This window comes from Bombina bombina, chromosome 3 (assembly GCF_027579735.1).
Source record: "Bombina bombina isolate aBomBom1 chromosome 3, aBomBom1.pri, whole genome shotgun sequence".
NCBI lineage: Eukaryota > Metazoa > Chordata > Amphibia > Anura > Bombinatoridae > Bombina > Bombina bombina.
This window is the reverse complement of record NC_069501.1, coordinates 668,936,046-668,952,447: the sequence shown is the minus strand read 5'-3', so window position 1 is coordinate 668,952,447 and position 16,402 is coordinate 668,936,046. Positions and strand designations below refer to the sequence as shown.

At 38.1% G+C, this 16,402-nt stretch overlaps 1 protein-coding gene across 2 annotated transcripts in view; it reads left to right on the top strand.

The window, feature by feature from the left end:
* Window positions 1–16,402, top strand: part of LOC128653872 (N-acyl-aromatic-L-amino acid amidohydrolase (carboxylate-forming)) — a 126,409-nt gene that overhangs the window by 73,885 nt on the left and 36,122 nt on the right. For both annotated transcript variants that reach the window (XM_053707416.1, XM_053707415.1), the window contains exons 4-6: window positions 1–173; window positions 5,144–5,243; window positions 5,564–5,671. The exon at window positions 1–173 is cut by the window's left edge and continues 17 nt beyond it. In XM_053707416.1, the coding sequence (XP_053563391.1) occupies window positions 1–173; window positions 5,144–5,243; window positions 5,564–5,671 (381 nt within the window). The remainder of the gene's footprint in view (window positions 174–5,143; window positions 5,244–5,563; window positions 5,672–16,402) is intronic.

The window sequence follows — 16,402 nt, the reverse complement described above, 5'->3', positions numbered from 1 at the left end:
ATGACCCTTATGAGATAAAACGAGCAAGAGAAATTTATCAGCGATATGGACTTAACCTTTCGTCTGCTGATTTTATTTTTGACCTCCACAATACAACTTCTAACATGGGGACCACGTTACTATACTGCAAACTGGATGATTACCTTGCTTTGCATATGGCAAGGTATTTACAAGTGAGTACTGAACATCCTTTTTATCTCTCTGCTCTGTTTTTGAGACTACTACCACAGAAACTGATGATTTTGTAGAGGCCACCTTGGTACCACATATAGAGAGTGTAAAATGACAAACATTTAACATATATATCTTATATAAAAACCCTGTTGCCATCCTGGGGGTTATGATAACCTCACTTTTTTCTAGCCAGTCAGAGATCTTCAGTCTTAAAGGCTTTCTGGTAGGTTTGATATTACCATACTGTGAATGAGCAATTGCAGAGGATATATCTTCATTGTGAGTGATGTGGGTGATGAAGGATTACATGCCTGTCTGATTTTTGATTGATTGCCATTGTGATGGTGATTATCTGCTCCACTTAGGCAATAGCAGGTGTTTTTAAGGGGAGATAGAGCCCCTATCATCTCACCCCAAAAAGCCACACAGAGAGCATTCGATCTGATATTTGAAAAAGGGGAGCACCTTTCAAATTTGGGGTCTAATACCCATCTCATTCATAGGTGATTGCTATAAAAATGCCAATCACTTACCTAATGTACTCTGTGGGGTGATAGAAGATTCAAAGGTGATTTTATCCTCCAGTATACAACACACACAAACACAGTACTCCTTATATGAAAGAGGAGATTACCAATGCAAATAATTCTGCTCTAGGTATGTGCCACTGGAATGGCAATCACCTGTCAGCTAGGTGACTTTTAGTGTGCTCTGGCTTTAAATTGAACTTGCAATCCCTTATTTTTTATTAAATGTGCCCCCTCTTTTGAAAGAGGACTTGTCCCTCTTTTTAAATAAGAAGTCACAAGCTCAGGTGGTTGTCACATATTTCATAGCAACAATATTCCCTTTGAGAATATATGGATGTAGCCTGAGCGCCTCAACTAGAAGTGGGCTAGGATGTGAATAGGTAGTACACGTGTATTTATTAATGACAATAAATGTTGACAGTTAAAAGAATTAAAACAATAATTAAAACAAAAGTTTAATATGCAAAGGTACCTATGTGGAATATTCAAATAGTACATTAACATGGATCCATGTTTATCGACATAAAAAAAGACTGGTAAGATGTGCCAGTAGACAATCTTGATAATAATATGCGAATAAAAGCTATATATACACATATATATATTATCCAATATATTATCCAATTATCTGTCTTGATGAAGGCTTCTATGTAAGCCGAAACGTCGACCTATCCTTATGACTTTCTAACGTTGTTGTTATAAACAATAAACTAACTTTGATGTATATAAATCCTGAGAGTGCCCTCCCTTTCCTAGCTCTTATATATATATATATATATATATATTTATATATATATATATATATATATATATATATATATATGGAAAAAGTACCACTAAAGCAGTACTACACCACCTTGGTACACAAATGGGACACTAAGCACCCAGAGGGGTCTTGGCTGTGGTGTAGTAAGAAGTCACAAATTGTTCCTATCAGTTGAGTGTAATTTGTAATCCCAGGTTCAGTGAAAATATGATGTAGAATTTCTAAGCGTATACTTAGGTAGAGTCTAATATAGTTATGTTATAGATGATCCCTCATTAGTGATGGTGTAGAAGAAAAAAGGGGATATGACTGACAGCTCAAAAAATAGTGCAAAATAGTGAAGGAAAGAAAAAAAAAGATAATCCTTCAACAATGATAAAAATACAAAAATGTAAAAATGTGAAAAAAATTAGAATTGTTTATTAGCAGAAATTGCCAGAAGATGCCATTGATGAAAAAAGATGAAAAAATGTGTTGAAGTTAGGATAAATACATTCGTAGGTGCAATATAAGTCTAAGTGATGAAAGTTAGTGAATGAAAAATTATTCTCAAGGTTCAGTTGGGTGTTGCGAGATTAGTGCAGCTGGGTGCTGCAGGGTTAGTGCTGCGACCACAGGTGGAAATCCAGAGATTTTAGTGGATGTTCTGCTCCTAGCTGGATTTATCTGGGAAAGATCTGCTCCAAGCTGGATTTATCTGTGAAAGATAATCAATATAGTGTAGTATGCTCAAAGTAGATATAGATGTAGAAAAAAGGCTTACCAGATGCTTGGTCAACACATTTCTGCCTCTCACAGGCCTTTTTCAAAAACCCAAAGAAATCAGCTCTTTTACATGTAAATAAAAAATACAAACAACCCCCTCAACAGTAAAACCCACCACCCTCACAACCAACCCCCCCAAATAAAAACCTAACTAAAAAAACCTAAGCTCCCCATTGCCCTGAAAAGGGCATTTGGATGGGCATTGCCCTTAAAAGGGCATTTAGCTCTATTGCAGCCCAAACCCTAATCTAAAACTAAAACCCACCCAATAAACCCTTAAAAAATCCTAACACTAACCCCAGAAGATTCACTTACAGTTTTGAAGATCCGACATCCATCCTCCAAGAAGCCGGCAGAAGTCTTCATCCAAGCGGCCGAAGTCTTCCTCCAAGTCCGCAGAAGTCTTCACCCAGACGGCATCTTCTATCTTTATCCATCCGGCGCAGAGCGGCTCCATCTTGAAGACATCCGAGCATTCTCTTCAATCGACAGCTTCTTCGGAATAAAGGTTCCTTTAAATGACGTCATCCAAGATGGTGTCCCTTAGATTCCGATTGGCTGATCGGAATTAAGGTTGAAAAAATCCTATTGGCTGTTGCAATCAGCCAATAGGATTGAGCTTTCATCCTATTGGCTGATCCAATCAGTGGATTCAGAGTATTGTTTCTCAAGGGTATCGAATAGGTTTTAGAGTAAGACCTCCTGTGAGCAGATTCTTTCTCTCTCACGTTTCAAGAAATCCTGTAAAAGCTCAGGCTTTCTGAAGTGTTTTTCAGATCTGGAACTTTCAGGGGTGATTATACCAGTTCCACTACAGGAACAGGGTCTGTTTTTTTTTTCAAATCTATTCATTGTCCCAAAGAAAGAAAATGAAATTCAGACTAGTTCTGGATCTGAAGGTTTTGAATCGTTTTGTAAGGGTCCCAACTTTCAAGATGGTAACTATAAGGACTATTCTGCCTTTTGTTCAGCAAGGTCATTACATGTCCACAATAGACTTAAAGGACGCTTATATTCACATTCTAATTCATCCAGATCTCTATTGGTTTCTGAGATTCTCTTTTCTAGACAAGCACTACCAATTTGTCGCTCTTCCATTTAGCCTAGCAACAGCTCCAATAATCTTTTCGAAGGTTCTCGGTGTCCTTCTATCTGTAATCAGAGAGCAGGGTATTGCAGTGTTTCCTTATTTGGACGATTCATTTAGCAGAATCTCACACAAATCAACTAGTGTTGTTTCTTCAAAGACATGGTTGGAGGATCAATTTACCAAAGAGTTTCTTGATTCCTCAGACAAGGGTCACCTTTTTAGATTTCCAGATAGATTTAATAGCTATTGTACCTGGTTAAAATAAATACAAAGTTGCCTGTAAAATAAATATAAATCCTAAAATAGCTACAATATAATTATTATTTATATTGTAGCTATATTAGGGTTTATTTTACAGGTAAGTATTTAGCTTTAAATAGGAATAATTTATTTAATAAGAATTATTTTATTTCGTTAGAATAAAATTATATTTAACTTAGGGGGGTGTTAGTGTTAGGGGTTAATACATTTATTATAGTAGCGGTGAGGTCCGGTCGGCAGATTAGGGGTTAATAATTGTAGGTAGGTAGCGGCGACGTTGGGGGGGGCAGATTAGAGGTTAATAAATATTATGTAGGGGTCGGCGATGTTAGGGGCAGCAGATTAGGGGTACATAGGGATAATGTAGGTAGCGGCGGTGTGCGGTCGGCAGATTAGGGGTTAAAAAAATTTAATAGAGTGGCGGTGAAGTGGGGGTCCTCGGTTTAGGGGTACATAGGTAGTTTATGGGTGTTAGTGTACTTTAGAGCACAGTAGTTAAGAGCTTTATGAACCGGCGTTAGCCCAGAAAGCTCTTAACTCCTGCCAAGACTCTAAAGATCCCATTGAAAAGATAGGATACGCAATTGGCGTAGGGGGATCTGCGGTATGGAAAAGTCGCGGCTGGAAAGTGAGCGTTAGCGGCGGGGTCCGGGATCGTCAGGATAGGGGTTTATAAGTTTATAAGTTTATGTAGGTGGCGGCGGTATAGGGGGCGTCAGATTAGGGGTTATTAGGTATAATGGAGGTGGCAGCGGGGTCCGGGAGCGGCGGTTTAGGGGTTAATATATTTATTATAGTTGCGGCGGGGTCTAGGAGCGGCGGTTTAGGGGTTAATAACTTTATTTAGTTGCGGGGGGCGCCGGTATAGGGGGTAGAACAGTATAGTATAGTGTGAGTGCTTAGTGACAGGGGTATCAATAAAGCTGTAAAAAAGCCGAGAGCAGCGAGTTTGATGAGTGATAACTATCACAGTCTGCTGCTCATCGCCCTGTACTTGGTGCGCGGCTTTTTGACAGATTTATTTAACTTTGGCGAGCGTATTCAGGTCCGTGGCGGCAGTGTGAGGCAAGCGTATTGGGCCGGCGAATGCAGGTAAGTAGACGGCTTCATAACTAGAGGCCTATGTTGCAGTCTGTTTCAAGGAAGGTCTTTAGCAACATGTGCAAAAATGTCCAAAACAAAATTTGAACTTTGTCATGTAGTAATAGGGTTGAAAATGAGCAGTAGAGTAGAATAACAAAGTGTAGGCTAAATAAAAAACTACATTAACTGCATTAGGCTTTTGGTAGGAGAACCCTGATCTAGAGTATGTAGCAGCTTTAAATGAAATGAATTGAGGCTACTTTCCTGGAAAAAGCTGGTAAAGTGTGAAGACAGGGATCATAAATGATTATGGTATTGGGCTATGGTAATCCTGGAGAGTTATAATGGTAGAAAATTGCATAGATGAGGTGAACTGACAAAAATGTTTATCAGTAATGATAACATCCATGTATTTGTGATCATGGAGGAGGAGTAGTTCTAACCTTGGTGTCTTACACCCTCTTTTTGTTTTAGATTAACTGTGATGACGCTTCCCTCCCATGCCGCATCTTCTTCATAGACATTCCAGAAAAGGATAATGTTTATCTACAGAATATTGCAAAACACTCATTAAGTAAGCATTCTTTCTGCACAGTCATTCCCTCTTAAATGCTTGCAGTGGTTTATAATTTGCACAATGAAAAAAAGGAGAATAATCCAATGAACTTCAACTTATTTGACCCTTAACTTTATCCCTCTAAAAATGTTATACTAATTATTTCTGCATGTTTTTGAGCCTGGATTAGACTGTAATAGGCTACTCCTTCCAGATACAATGTTCCTGATAATGCCAAAGCAATGTGTTATAGCAGAGTCCAAGCTCATCTCCTTTAATTTCTTGTCTATAGAGATGTATTTGTTTCATAGTCACTCTCTTTTGTGCTTTACACGCAGCATTAGAGCTAGGACCACAACCTCAAGGAGTTACAAGAGCAGATATATTAATAAGGATGAAGAACCTTGTCAACTGTGGTTTAGATTTTATTGACGTCTTCAATCAGGGTAAGAATATATACATTCACATTATTGATTAATATAGGTCATCACCCTTTTGCCAATAATTTTCTTTGCCAGTCACATCTAATTGTCCATCTACAATACAATATCACATGATTCTCAATATGGGCTAGATTCCAAGTGGAGCGTTAATTTATCGCATGCCAGCAAATGGGCAAATTTGCCTGTTTGCGGGAATGTGATAAATAACCAGCCACTACAAGTGGCTGGTTATTGTTACCGCGAGCTCGCAGTAGCAATTAGTGGTTATAAAATTAATTTTATAAATGTCCACCAAATGCCCCCAAAATCAAGTGTAATATACTTTATTAAAAAATAAAGATAGTAGCATATATCTGTAATTTCTAATAAAATAACTGCAATAAGCAGTGGGTTTAAAGTTGGCGGATGTGGGATGTTAGAAAAAACAGCACTGAAAAGTGCTTTTACATTACGGTCTATGGGAACTGTGTGTTCCCAGTAAACATATTTGTATATGCTTATATACATATTTATGTGTATATACACATATTAACACATACACATATATGTTTATAGTCATATACATATATATATTTACAATTTGTTGCCATCTCTGTGTGACTTACCACCGTCGCCTCGCTAGTTGCACTCCACTTGTAATATAGCCCTAAATGTGTTTTCGATAACATGGATCTGAAGCTGATTTTGAGTGTTTAAAAGTTCTATTATGCGTGGGATTCTTATTATAACCCTGGCTTTCACAATCCTAAATCGTAGGTCCATACTGTGTTTGGCTTATTTTGCATTTTATCCGGCAATTCCATCTAAATTGAACTTTGATTTCTATGATAGTAATATTCCTCTTCAAACAGAAAATATATTGGAGACAGGAAACCAAATTGTTTCTGTATTTTCTATTTAGCAACATACGTACATTCATTCATAAATGAGTCAGTAGATAATGCAGAGCAAACGCGATAAATAGCACTCCACTCGTAATCTAACCAAAAGTCAGTATATCACAATTGCCCATAGCTACCTAGGATTAACAAAAAAGCTTTACTGTGTGTACACTATGCATTCAAAAAAAGTATATTTTGCATTTACAGGGCTGTGGCTTTCATCTCTTCCATGACTGCACTGTACACAGAGTTGCAAATGCCACAGTGTCCTCATACAATCATCTTTAGTTTAGTATTCACTGAGGGAATGCTTCTCTGTAATGGTAAAATTTAACATCAAGCTGTTCAAGTTGTTAAATGCAAACCCAAAAATACATACCACAGTGGATCCTTCTAATCATATCAACTAAGGGTTATTTTGCAAGATCCTTTAGCTGGCATGGAACACAAGATGAGAGGTAGCCTCTGTGACATTTTATCATTTATATGTCATTTGCCTTTGCCTCAAATAAACTTACAACTTTTTTTTTTTATTTCTTTATTTATTGAAATCTCAAGCAGGGTTACATAAAGGTATTGATGGTATGCACAATATACAAAGTAACAGAATTACACATAAATTAAGATAAAGTAACACTGAAGTGCATGTGCAATGGATTAAGAAATAACAATTTCTCTCATCTGAGCATTTTACATTTTTTATTATTTATTTAACATCTAACTGGGGAGGGGGGTAACTTATCCAAGATAACTTGGATTCTAACAGAGAGATAGTGTGTGTGTGTGTGTGGGGGGATAGCCAGCTGGGCTCAGGCGGGAATTTTCTGAGAGATTCCTGGCTACAATTCAAAGTTAACAGTTTGCACTTGGTCACTTGAAAATGTTAGTTTGGTAGCTTAAACATTGAGCAGGATACACTGTGGGGGAGCTCCAACTCGAGAAGGCTACAAAATAATGCCAAGGCAGTGGAAGCAAACCTAGAACAGGTTAAAATAAGTATCATAAAGTCTCATTGAGCATGGAGGCTATTTAGACTTACCCATTGTAGATGTTGTGAAAAGATTAACCTCAAGGAGAAGCCTGGTCCACCCATTGCTCTGTGTGAGGTCACAGTCCAGGTGGCAGAAAGTGTTGAAGTAGCAAATGATGGATTTAGTGGTGCTGTGGCTACTGGGGCCTTTTAGCTGTTCCGTCATGAAGTGCTATTGGAAAAGGGGGCTAGGATGTATGTTTGAGTGGTGGGAGGGGGAAATAGCAAATATGGTTCCCATTTGAGTAGGAAAGATTTAATTCTTCATTCCATGTCCCCCTTAACATCTGATTGTTCTATAAAGAGTTGAGTGTGTATCAACCGGGTGAACTGTGTCAAGTGTGGGGGTTTATGAGATATTCATTGTTTTTAAAATCAGTTTCCTAGCTAAAAGTATAGAGATGTTCACAAAGTGGTCATGTGGGGAGTGGTTTAGGTGACCCCTAAGAAAGAAGGTATTATGGGTTGATAATGATATACTAGTATCTCCACAGACCTTCGTTAGCTAGTGCTGTAATTTGCACCAGAATTGTGTTATCTTAGGACAGTTCCAGAACAGGTGTGGGATGTCTGGGCTGGGTAAAGAGTATTTGAGGCACTCGTCGGGTGCTCTGGGGACCCACTTAGCACTTAGTTTGGGGGTGATTTAACTGAGATGTAAAAATGTCAGGTGCATTTCTCTATGGTCCATTGTGAGTGTGGATTAGATCGCTATCTTAAAACTAGTGGTTAGTGTGTCTTCATTAATGTCTAAATTGGTGCTGGAATTCCATCTATCGCTTAGGTATTGCGTGACCAAGGCTATTTTTGTTGATATAATTAAGTTGTAGATGTAGGAGATAGAATGTTTCCCTTATTTGGTCAGAGAACATAAGCTGTCTATGTGTGTGTTAGTTGCGCAGTAGAGTCCGTCAGCCAGCATCTTTCGGGCATAGTGTGTAGATTGAAAGAATGCAAAGGTACTGTGTCTGGGAAGCTTAAATTTATCTTGCAGGTCTGTGAGAGAAAGTAAATTGTTGGTTTGTGGGTCTATTAGTTGCGCTACTGAGCATAAGCCTTGTTCCTCTAATTAAGCGAACATTTGAGTGGTCATTCCAGGTAGGAAGGTGGGGTTTCCTTGGAGTGGTATATATTTAGTGATTGCATGGGATAATCCCCACCACCTGCATAGTTTCGCACAGGCTCGCAAAACGTACAAGATTTTTATTACTAAAAAGAAGTTCTCTGATTCAGTGATGATATAATGTAAAATTCAGTGTATGCTTTTAGTTACAGTATTTGAAGGGGTAGAGTTGTAGATACAGACATCCCAACTCTCCCTGAAGTTCAGGGAGTCTCCCTGATTATAATAGCGGCTCCCTGATGCCAGCAAATGGAATGCAATCTCCCTGAAACTCCAGTACCATGATACAATGTGGCCCAAATCCGGAAAAGTGTTTCTTTAAGGAATGCCTTTAAATGCTGGGACGATATAGAACCCTCAAAGCATCAGTAACCAAAAAGCCCCCACTTATTCTAATAAAATAAAAACACAAACACTGCCTAAATACAAACACTGCCTTATTTACTGCACGTAATTAAACTTTGTATTCTAAAATATTTAAGCATTCAACTAGCATACGATCACTGGAAAATAGGTTTGTTGTATGTGGTTGTGCAATAAAGCTACTTTTTTTTTAATGGGATTTTAGTGGGAAGCTACTTTAATAATAAGTCTGTATCTTACTTAGGGTTTCAAGGTGTCCAATATATAACTGGGAGGTGGGGGTGGCGGCGCAGTAGCGGGTGAACCCACCTCCCTGAAATGAGTTTTTGCAGGTTGGGATGTCTGTAGATACAACCCTATTTTACACTGGTGGTGAGTCACATGCACATTAATGTTGTCACAGAGGTTGTGATAACCTTTAAAAGGATAATTTATGAAGAAGCAAGTATTAAGCAAAATTATTTTTGCATTCATATTTGATCTATTTGTTGATAATATCTGCATACACAGGTGCAGAATAAAAAGCTAAAATAAACTAACCATACATTATATGTAAATACATAGTTACTAGTACACTGTAGCCTAAATGCAAAGAAGCAAATCTGCTCTTCTCAGCCATAAACTATTCTGCTAATCCAATAAACCCATTCTTTTATTTTTAAATCTGTATGTGTTACATGCCGCTAAAGTGCATCATGGCAGCAAAAGAATATAGCTAGAAAAATAACATTTCCTACAATCCTTGTTAGTCCCTGAGAGGATCCAAAAGTTAGTCAATCAGAAATTATAGGGATGTAGTTATGTATCTGTATAATAGAGACTGAAATTGCTGAGTTATTAGAGTGTTATAGTTAGTTATATTATTTAAAGTGCTATAAAATATTTTAAGTTATGTGCATATTATAAAAGGGTCAACTGAGGTAAAAAAGTGTAAAAAAGCTGATAAGTATAAGTAATAAAATTTCCAAAAATCTGCAAAATTACTTACACTTTAGTGTTGCCAAGTGTAGCCTGCTCCACCACCCACCTTATCAGTGTTCTAGTCCAACTTATGCAAGCAAGGGGGGTTGAGGAGGGACAGCAGGTACTGCTATTCAGCAAAATTACAAGTTTTGGGGTACAGCTATACTGCTGAAAAATTGGCCATTGCGTGGGGAATATGCAGGTCTCCCGTATTACACATCACGGCGGTACAGCTATACCGTTAGTGTTTTAACCTTTACCCAACTCTCCATTCCGCACTCAAAAAATGGCTTTTAAGTGCGGGATTTTCATTGCGCCTGTATTACAGGTTGTGCGGTCTGGCTAACACTATACCGCCCTGATCTATTCCGTTATCTGAGACAAAAATGTTTCATAAAACTCATAACAAAAATGTTACAAAGTACACTAACACCCATAAACTACACTAGTAACCCCTAAACCACCATCCCCCAGCATCACAAATAGTATAATAAACTAATTAACCCCTAAACCGCCACCCCCACATCGCAAATAGTATAATAGAGCTGCAACAACTAATCGTCATAATCGATAATAATCAATTATGAAAATAGTTGTCAACGAATCTCATAATCAATTAGTTGGTTTGCAATTAGTTGGTCTGTGCACAACACCAGCTGCTTCACTCCAATCAACTCCTGCACATGGTATTGTGTTTTATGGTTATGTCTTTAGCCTAAAGGACGTCTACAGACATCTAATTTTCACTTTTTCAGGACAGTATACGTTTACAATTACCCCTGGCTTATGTGCAGCCCAGATATAATAGTCATCATTTGGATTGTTTATAATAAATCACGTGATTTGGAACTATGCTCTTCATGATATAACGCCAAGCTTGTTATTTACACCTAGGCCCTAGATTGATGGGAGTTATTTAAATTGATGTGCACTATTATCTGTTTGCACAATTATTAGCGTATTGCTTACTATTGCTGACAACCTATGTAAATCAGGGCCTGATTCTCAAAAACGCACAAATTTGTAGTGAAATCACTGTGCATGCTTCACAGGGCAGGACTCCTATAGAGATGAAAACTGCCTCCCATGTAAAGTAATAAAGTTCTCTGCAATAGACTTTCACTAAGGATAGTGAGGTTAACATGGGCACACCTGGAACTGATATATATATATTCTCAGTTTGCAGCAAATACAAATTAATCTGAATTATTCACTACTGTTTATGTTATATCTGTTTTTAGTTCAGTATGTATTACTTTTCTGTCTGTTAAACAAGTGTATTGTGAATTTTGAGCAAATCAGTGAGACTTGCAGGTGTAAAATGCTTAGAAAATAACATAAGGGATATGAAGGAACTTCAGGCACACACTGGGAATGCCCCTATCAACCCAGGAACTCCCTTGTTCAGTACACTCTCTGGAACTGTCAGGCTGGTTTTACATTAAAAAAGGTGCAATGCAATTTATAAAAGATACAAAATATATATATATAAAGCACAATCCTACGCCTAGATTTAGAGTTCTGCGGCCAAAGGGGTGCGTTAGCTACACGTGCTTTTTCCCCCCCGCACCTTTTAAATACCGCTGGTATTTAGAGTTCACAGAATGGCTGGGTTTTCAGTGCGTTAGGCTCCAAAAAGGGAGCGTAGAGCATAATTTAACGCCACTGCAACTCTAGATACCAGCGGTGCTTACGGACGCGGCCAGCTTCAAAAACGTGCTCGTGCACGATTCTCCCATAGAAAACAATGGGGCCATTTGAGCTGAAAAAAAACCTAACACCTGCAAAAAAACGTGTTCAGCTCCTAACGCAGCCCCATTGTTTTCTATGGGGAAACACTTCCTACGTCTGCACCTAACACCCTAACATGTACCCCGAGTCTAAACACCCCTAACCTTACACTTATTAACCCCTAATCTGCCGCCTCTGCTATCGCTGACACCTGCATATTTTTTTTAACCCCTAATCTGCCGCTCCGTAAACCGCCGCTACCTACATTATCCCTATGTACCCCTAATCTGCTGCCCCTAACACCTCCGACCCCTATATTATATTTATTAACCCCTAATCTGCCCCCCTCAACGTTGCCTCCACCTGCCTACACTTATTAACCCCTAATCTGCCGAGCGGACCGCACCGCTACTATAATAAAGTTATTAACCCCTAATCCGCCTCACTCCCGCCTCAATAACCCTATAATAAATAGTATTAACCCCTAATCTGCCCTCCCTGACACCTAACTTCAATTATTAACCCCTAATCTGCCGACCGAATCTCGCCGCTACTGTAATAAATGGATTAACCCCTAAAGCTAAGTCTAACCCTAACCCTAACACCCCCCTAAGTTAAATATAATTTAAATCTAACGAAATAAATTAACTCTTATTAAATAAATTATTCCTATTTAAAGCTAAATACTTACCTGTAAAATAAACCCTAATATAGCTACAATATAAATTATAATTATATTATAGCTATTTTAGGATTTATATTTATTTTACAGGCAACTTTGTAATTATTTTAACCAGGTACAATAGCTATTAAATAGTTAATAACTATTTAATAGCTAAAATAGTTAAAATAATTACAAAATTACCTGTAAAATAAATCCTAACCTACGTTACAATTAAACCTAACACTACACTATCAATAAATAAATTAAATAAAATATCTACAATTATCTACAATTAAACCTAACACTACACTATCAATAAATTAATTAAATACAATATCTACAAATAAATACAATTAAATAAACTAACTAAAGTACAAAAAATAAAAAAGAACTAAGTTACAAAAAATAAAAAAATATTTACAAACATTAGAAAAATATTACAACAATTTTAAACTAATTACACCTACTCTAAGCCCCCTAATAAAATAACAAAGCCCCCCAAAATAAAAAAATGCCCTACCCTATTCTAAATTAAAAAAGTTCAAAGCTCTTTTACCTTACCAGCCCTTAAAAGGACCTTTTGTGGGACATGCCCCAAAGAATTCAGCTCTTTTGCCTGTAAAAAAAAACATACAATACCCCCCCAACATTACAACCCACCACCCACATACCCCTAATCTAACCCAAACCCCCCTTAAATAAACCTAACACTAAGCCCCTGAAGATCTTCCTACCTTATCTTCACCTCGCCGGGTATCACCACCGATCGGTCCTGGCTCCTAAATCTTCATCCAACCCAAGCGGGGGCTGGCGATCCATAATCCTGCGGCTGAAGAGGTCCAGAAGAGGCTCCAAAGTCTTCATCCTATCCGGGAAGAAGAGGCAATCCAGACCGGCAACCATCTTGATCCAAGCGGCATCTTCTATCTTCATCCGATGAGGAATGGCTCCATCGTGAAGACCTCCAGCGCGGATCAATCTTCTTTCTCCGACGTCCAACTGAAGAATGACGGTTCCTTTAAGGGACGTCATCCAAGATGGCGTCCCTCGAATTCCGATTGGAATTAAGGTAGGAAAATTATGATTGGCTGATGGAATCAGCCAATCAGAATCAAGTTCAATCCGATTGGCTGATCCAATCAGCCAATCAGATTGAGCTCACATTCTATTGGCTGGCTCCGGAAGAAAGAAGATTGAAGATGCTGCTTCATAGAAGACTTCATCCCGATGATGGACTTCTTCAGCCGCCGCTTGGATCCAGACTTCAGCCCGATGATGGATTTCTTCAGCCGCCGCTTGGATCCAGACTTCAGCCTGAGGATGGACGTCACTCTTCAGCCTCCCGCTTGGGCTTGGATCAAGACTTCGGACCCTATTCTGGACCGATCGGTGAACCTGGCATGGTGAAGACAAGGTAGGGAGATCTTCAGGGGCTTAGTGTTAGGTTTATTTAAGGGGGGTTTGGGTTAGATTAGGGGTATGTGGGTGGTGGGTTGTAATGTTGGGGGGGTATTGTATGTTTTTTTTTACAGGCAAAAGAGCTGAATTCTTTGGGGCATGCCCCGCAAATGGCCCTTTTCAGGGCTGGTGAGGTAAAAGAGCTTTGAACTTTTATAATTTAGAATAGGGTAGGGCATTTTTTTATTTTGGGGGTCTTTGTTATTTTATTAGGGGGCTTAGAGTAGGTGTAATTAGTTTAAAATTGTTGTAATATTTTTCTAATGTTTGTAAATATTTTTTTATTTTTTGTAACTTAGTTCTTTTTTATTTTTTGTACTTTAGTTAGTTTATTTAATTGTATTATTTACAATTATTTAATTGTATTTATTTGTAGATATTGTATTTAATTAATTTATTGATAGTGTAGTGTTAGGTTTAATTGTAGATAATTGTAGGTATTTTATTTAATTAATTTATTGCTAGTGTAGTGTTAGGTTTAATTGTAACTTAGGTTAGGATTTATTTTACAGGTAATTTTGTAATTATTTTAACTAGGTAGCTATTAAATAGTTCTTAACTATTTAATAGCTATTGTACCTGGTTAAAATAATTACAAAGTTGCCTGTAAAATAAATATTAATCCTAAAATAGCTAAGATATATATATATATTATAATTTATATTGTAGCTATATTAGGATTTATTTTACAGGTAAGTATTTAGATTTAAATAGGAATAATTTATTTAATAAGACAATTTATTTCGTTAGATAAAAATTATATTTAACTTAGGGGGGTGTTAGTGTTAGAATTAGCTTAAGGGGTTAAACAATTTATTAGAGTAGCAGTGAGCTCCGATCGGCAGATTAGGGGTTAATACTTGAAGTTAGCTGTCGGCGATGTTAGGGAGGGCAGATTAGGGGTTAATACTATTTATTATAGGGTTATTGAGGCGGGAGTGAGGCGGATTAGGGGTTAATACATTTATTATACTAGCGGTGAGCTCCGGTCGGCAGATTAGGGGTTAATAATTGTAGGTAGGTGGCGGCGACGTTGAGGGGGGCAGATTAGGGGTTAATAAATATAATATAGGGGTCGGCGGTGTTAGGGGCAGCAGATTAGGGGTACATAAGGATAACGTAGGTGGCGGTGCTTTGCGTTCGGCAGATTAGGGGTTAATTATTGTAGGTAGCTGGCGGCAACATTGTGGGGGGCAGGTTAGGGGTTAATAAATATAATATAGGGGTCGGCGGTGTTAGGGGCAGCAGATTAGGAGTACATAAGTATAACGTAGGTGGCGGTCGGCAGATTAGGGGTTAAAAAAATTTAATCGAGTGGCGGCGATGTGGGGGGGCCTCGGTTTAAGGGTACATAGATAGTTTATGGGTGTTAGTGTACTTTAGAGCAAAGTAGTTAAGAGCTTTATAAACCGGCGTTAGCCCAGAAATCTCTTAACTCCTGACTTTTTTCTGCGCCTGGAGTTTTGTCGTTAGAGTTCTAACGCTCACTTCAGCCACAACTCTAAATACCGGCGTTAGAAAGATCCCATTGAAAAGATAGGATACGCAAATGACGTAAGGGGATCTGCGGTATGGAAAAGTCGCGGCTGGAAAGTGAGCGTTAGACCCTTTAATGACTGGCTCCAAATACCAGAGGGTGGTAAAAACCAGCGTTAGGAGCCTCTAACGCTGGTTTTCACGGCTACCGCCCAACTCTAAATCTAGGCCCTAGTTTGTTAATGTTACACAGAAAACTACATTCTAATATACATTGACATATAGAAAAAGGAACAAAGTGTAAATGTAATAAAACTAAAAGGACAAAATCTGTCTAAAATCTAAAGTATATTAAATACAATGAACAAATGCAATGCAATTATCATGTAATACAGTGCTATATGATACTGTACTTGTCTCTCCTTCACATCCAGAAATGATCCGTAGAGACTAAGGTTACCATCTGTCCTCCACAAATATACTAGACAACCTGTAAGTGACTTAGCACAGTTGGTAGGTGGGTTCACACAATGGGGTAGATTTATTAAGCAGCAGATGCGACTTTCTACGCCCATTGTTTCAGGCTTGCTTGTGCAATGATAAATACAGACAGTGTATGCTGTCGGCGTTTAGCAAGGTTGAGCAGACATGATTCTCTACAGTGAATAATTTCCACTTAACATTTAATAAATCTACCCCAATGGCTTCTCCCCCCAAAGCTTAGGCCCTATGTATTTTTTCACAGTTCAATAGTTATTTTATCCCCTTGGCTGCCAGTAACATACCAATCAATAATTTGACCTCTTTGACTGCCAATAACGCACAAACATATTTCTTTTAACCTCCCTTGACTGCCAGTAAAACACAAAAAACTGAAATGTTACCCCCATGCAGAGTGACGTTTTAAAAGCCCCATGACTGTGAGGAACACATAAGAAAGTGATTTTTTTTTAGCTTCCTTGCCTGCCCATAACACAAAGAAGTGCATTTGCAGAATCACTTTTTTCTGTTGTAATGCCAAGATGCATAGAAGGTCTTTAAAATT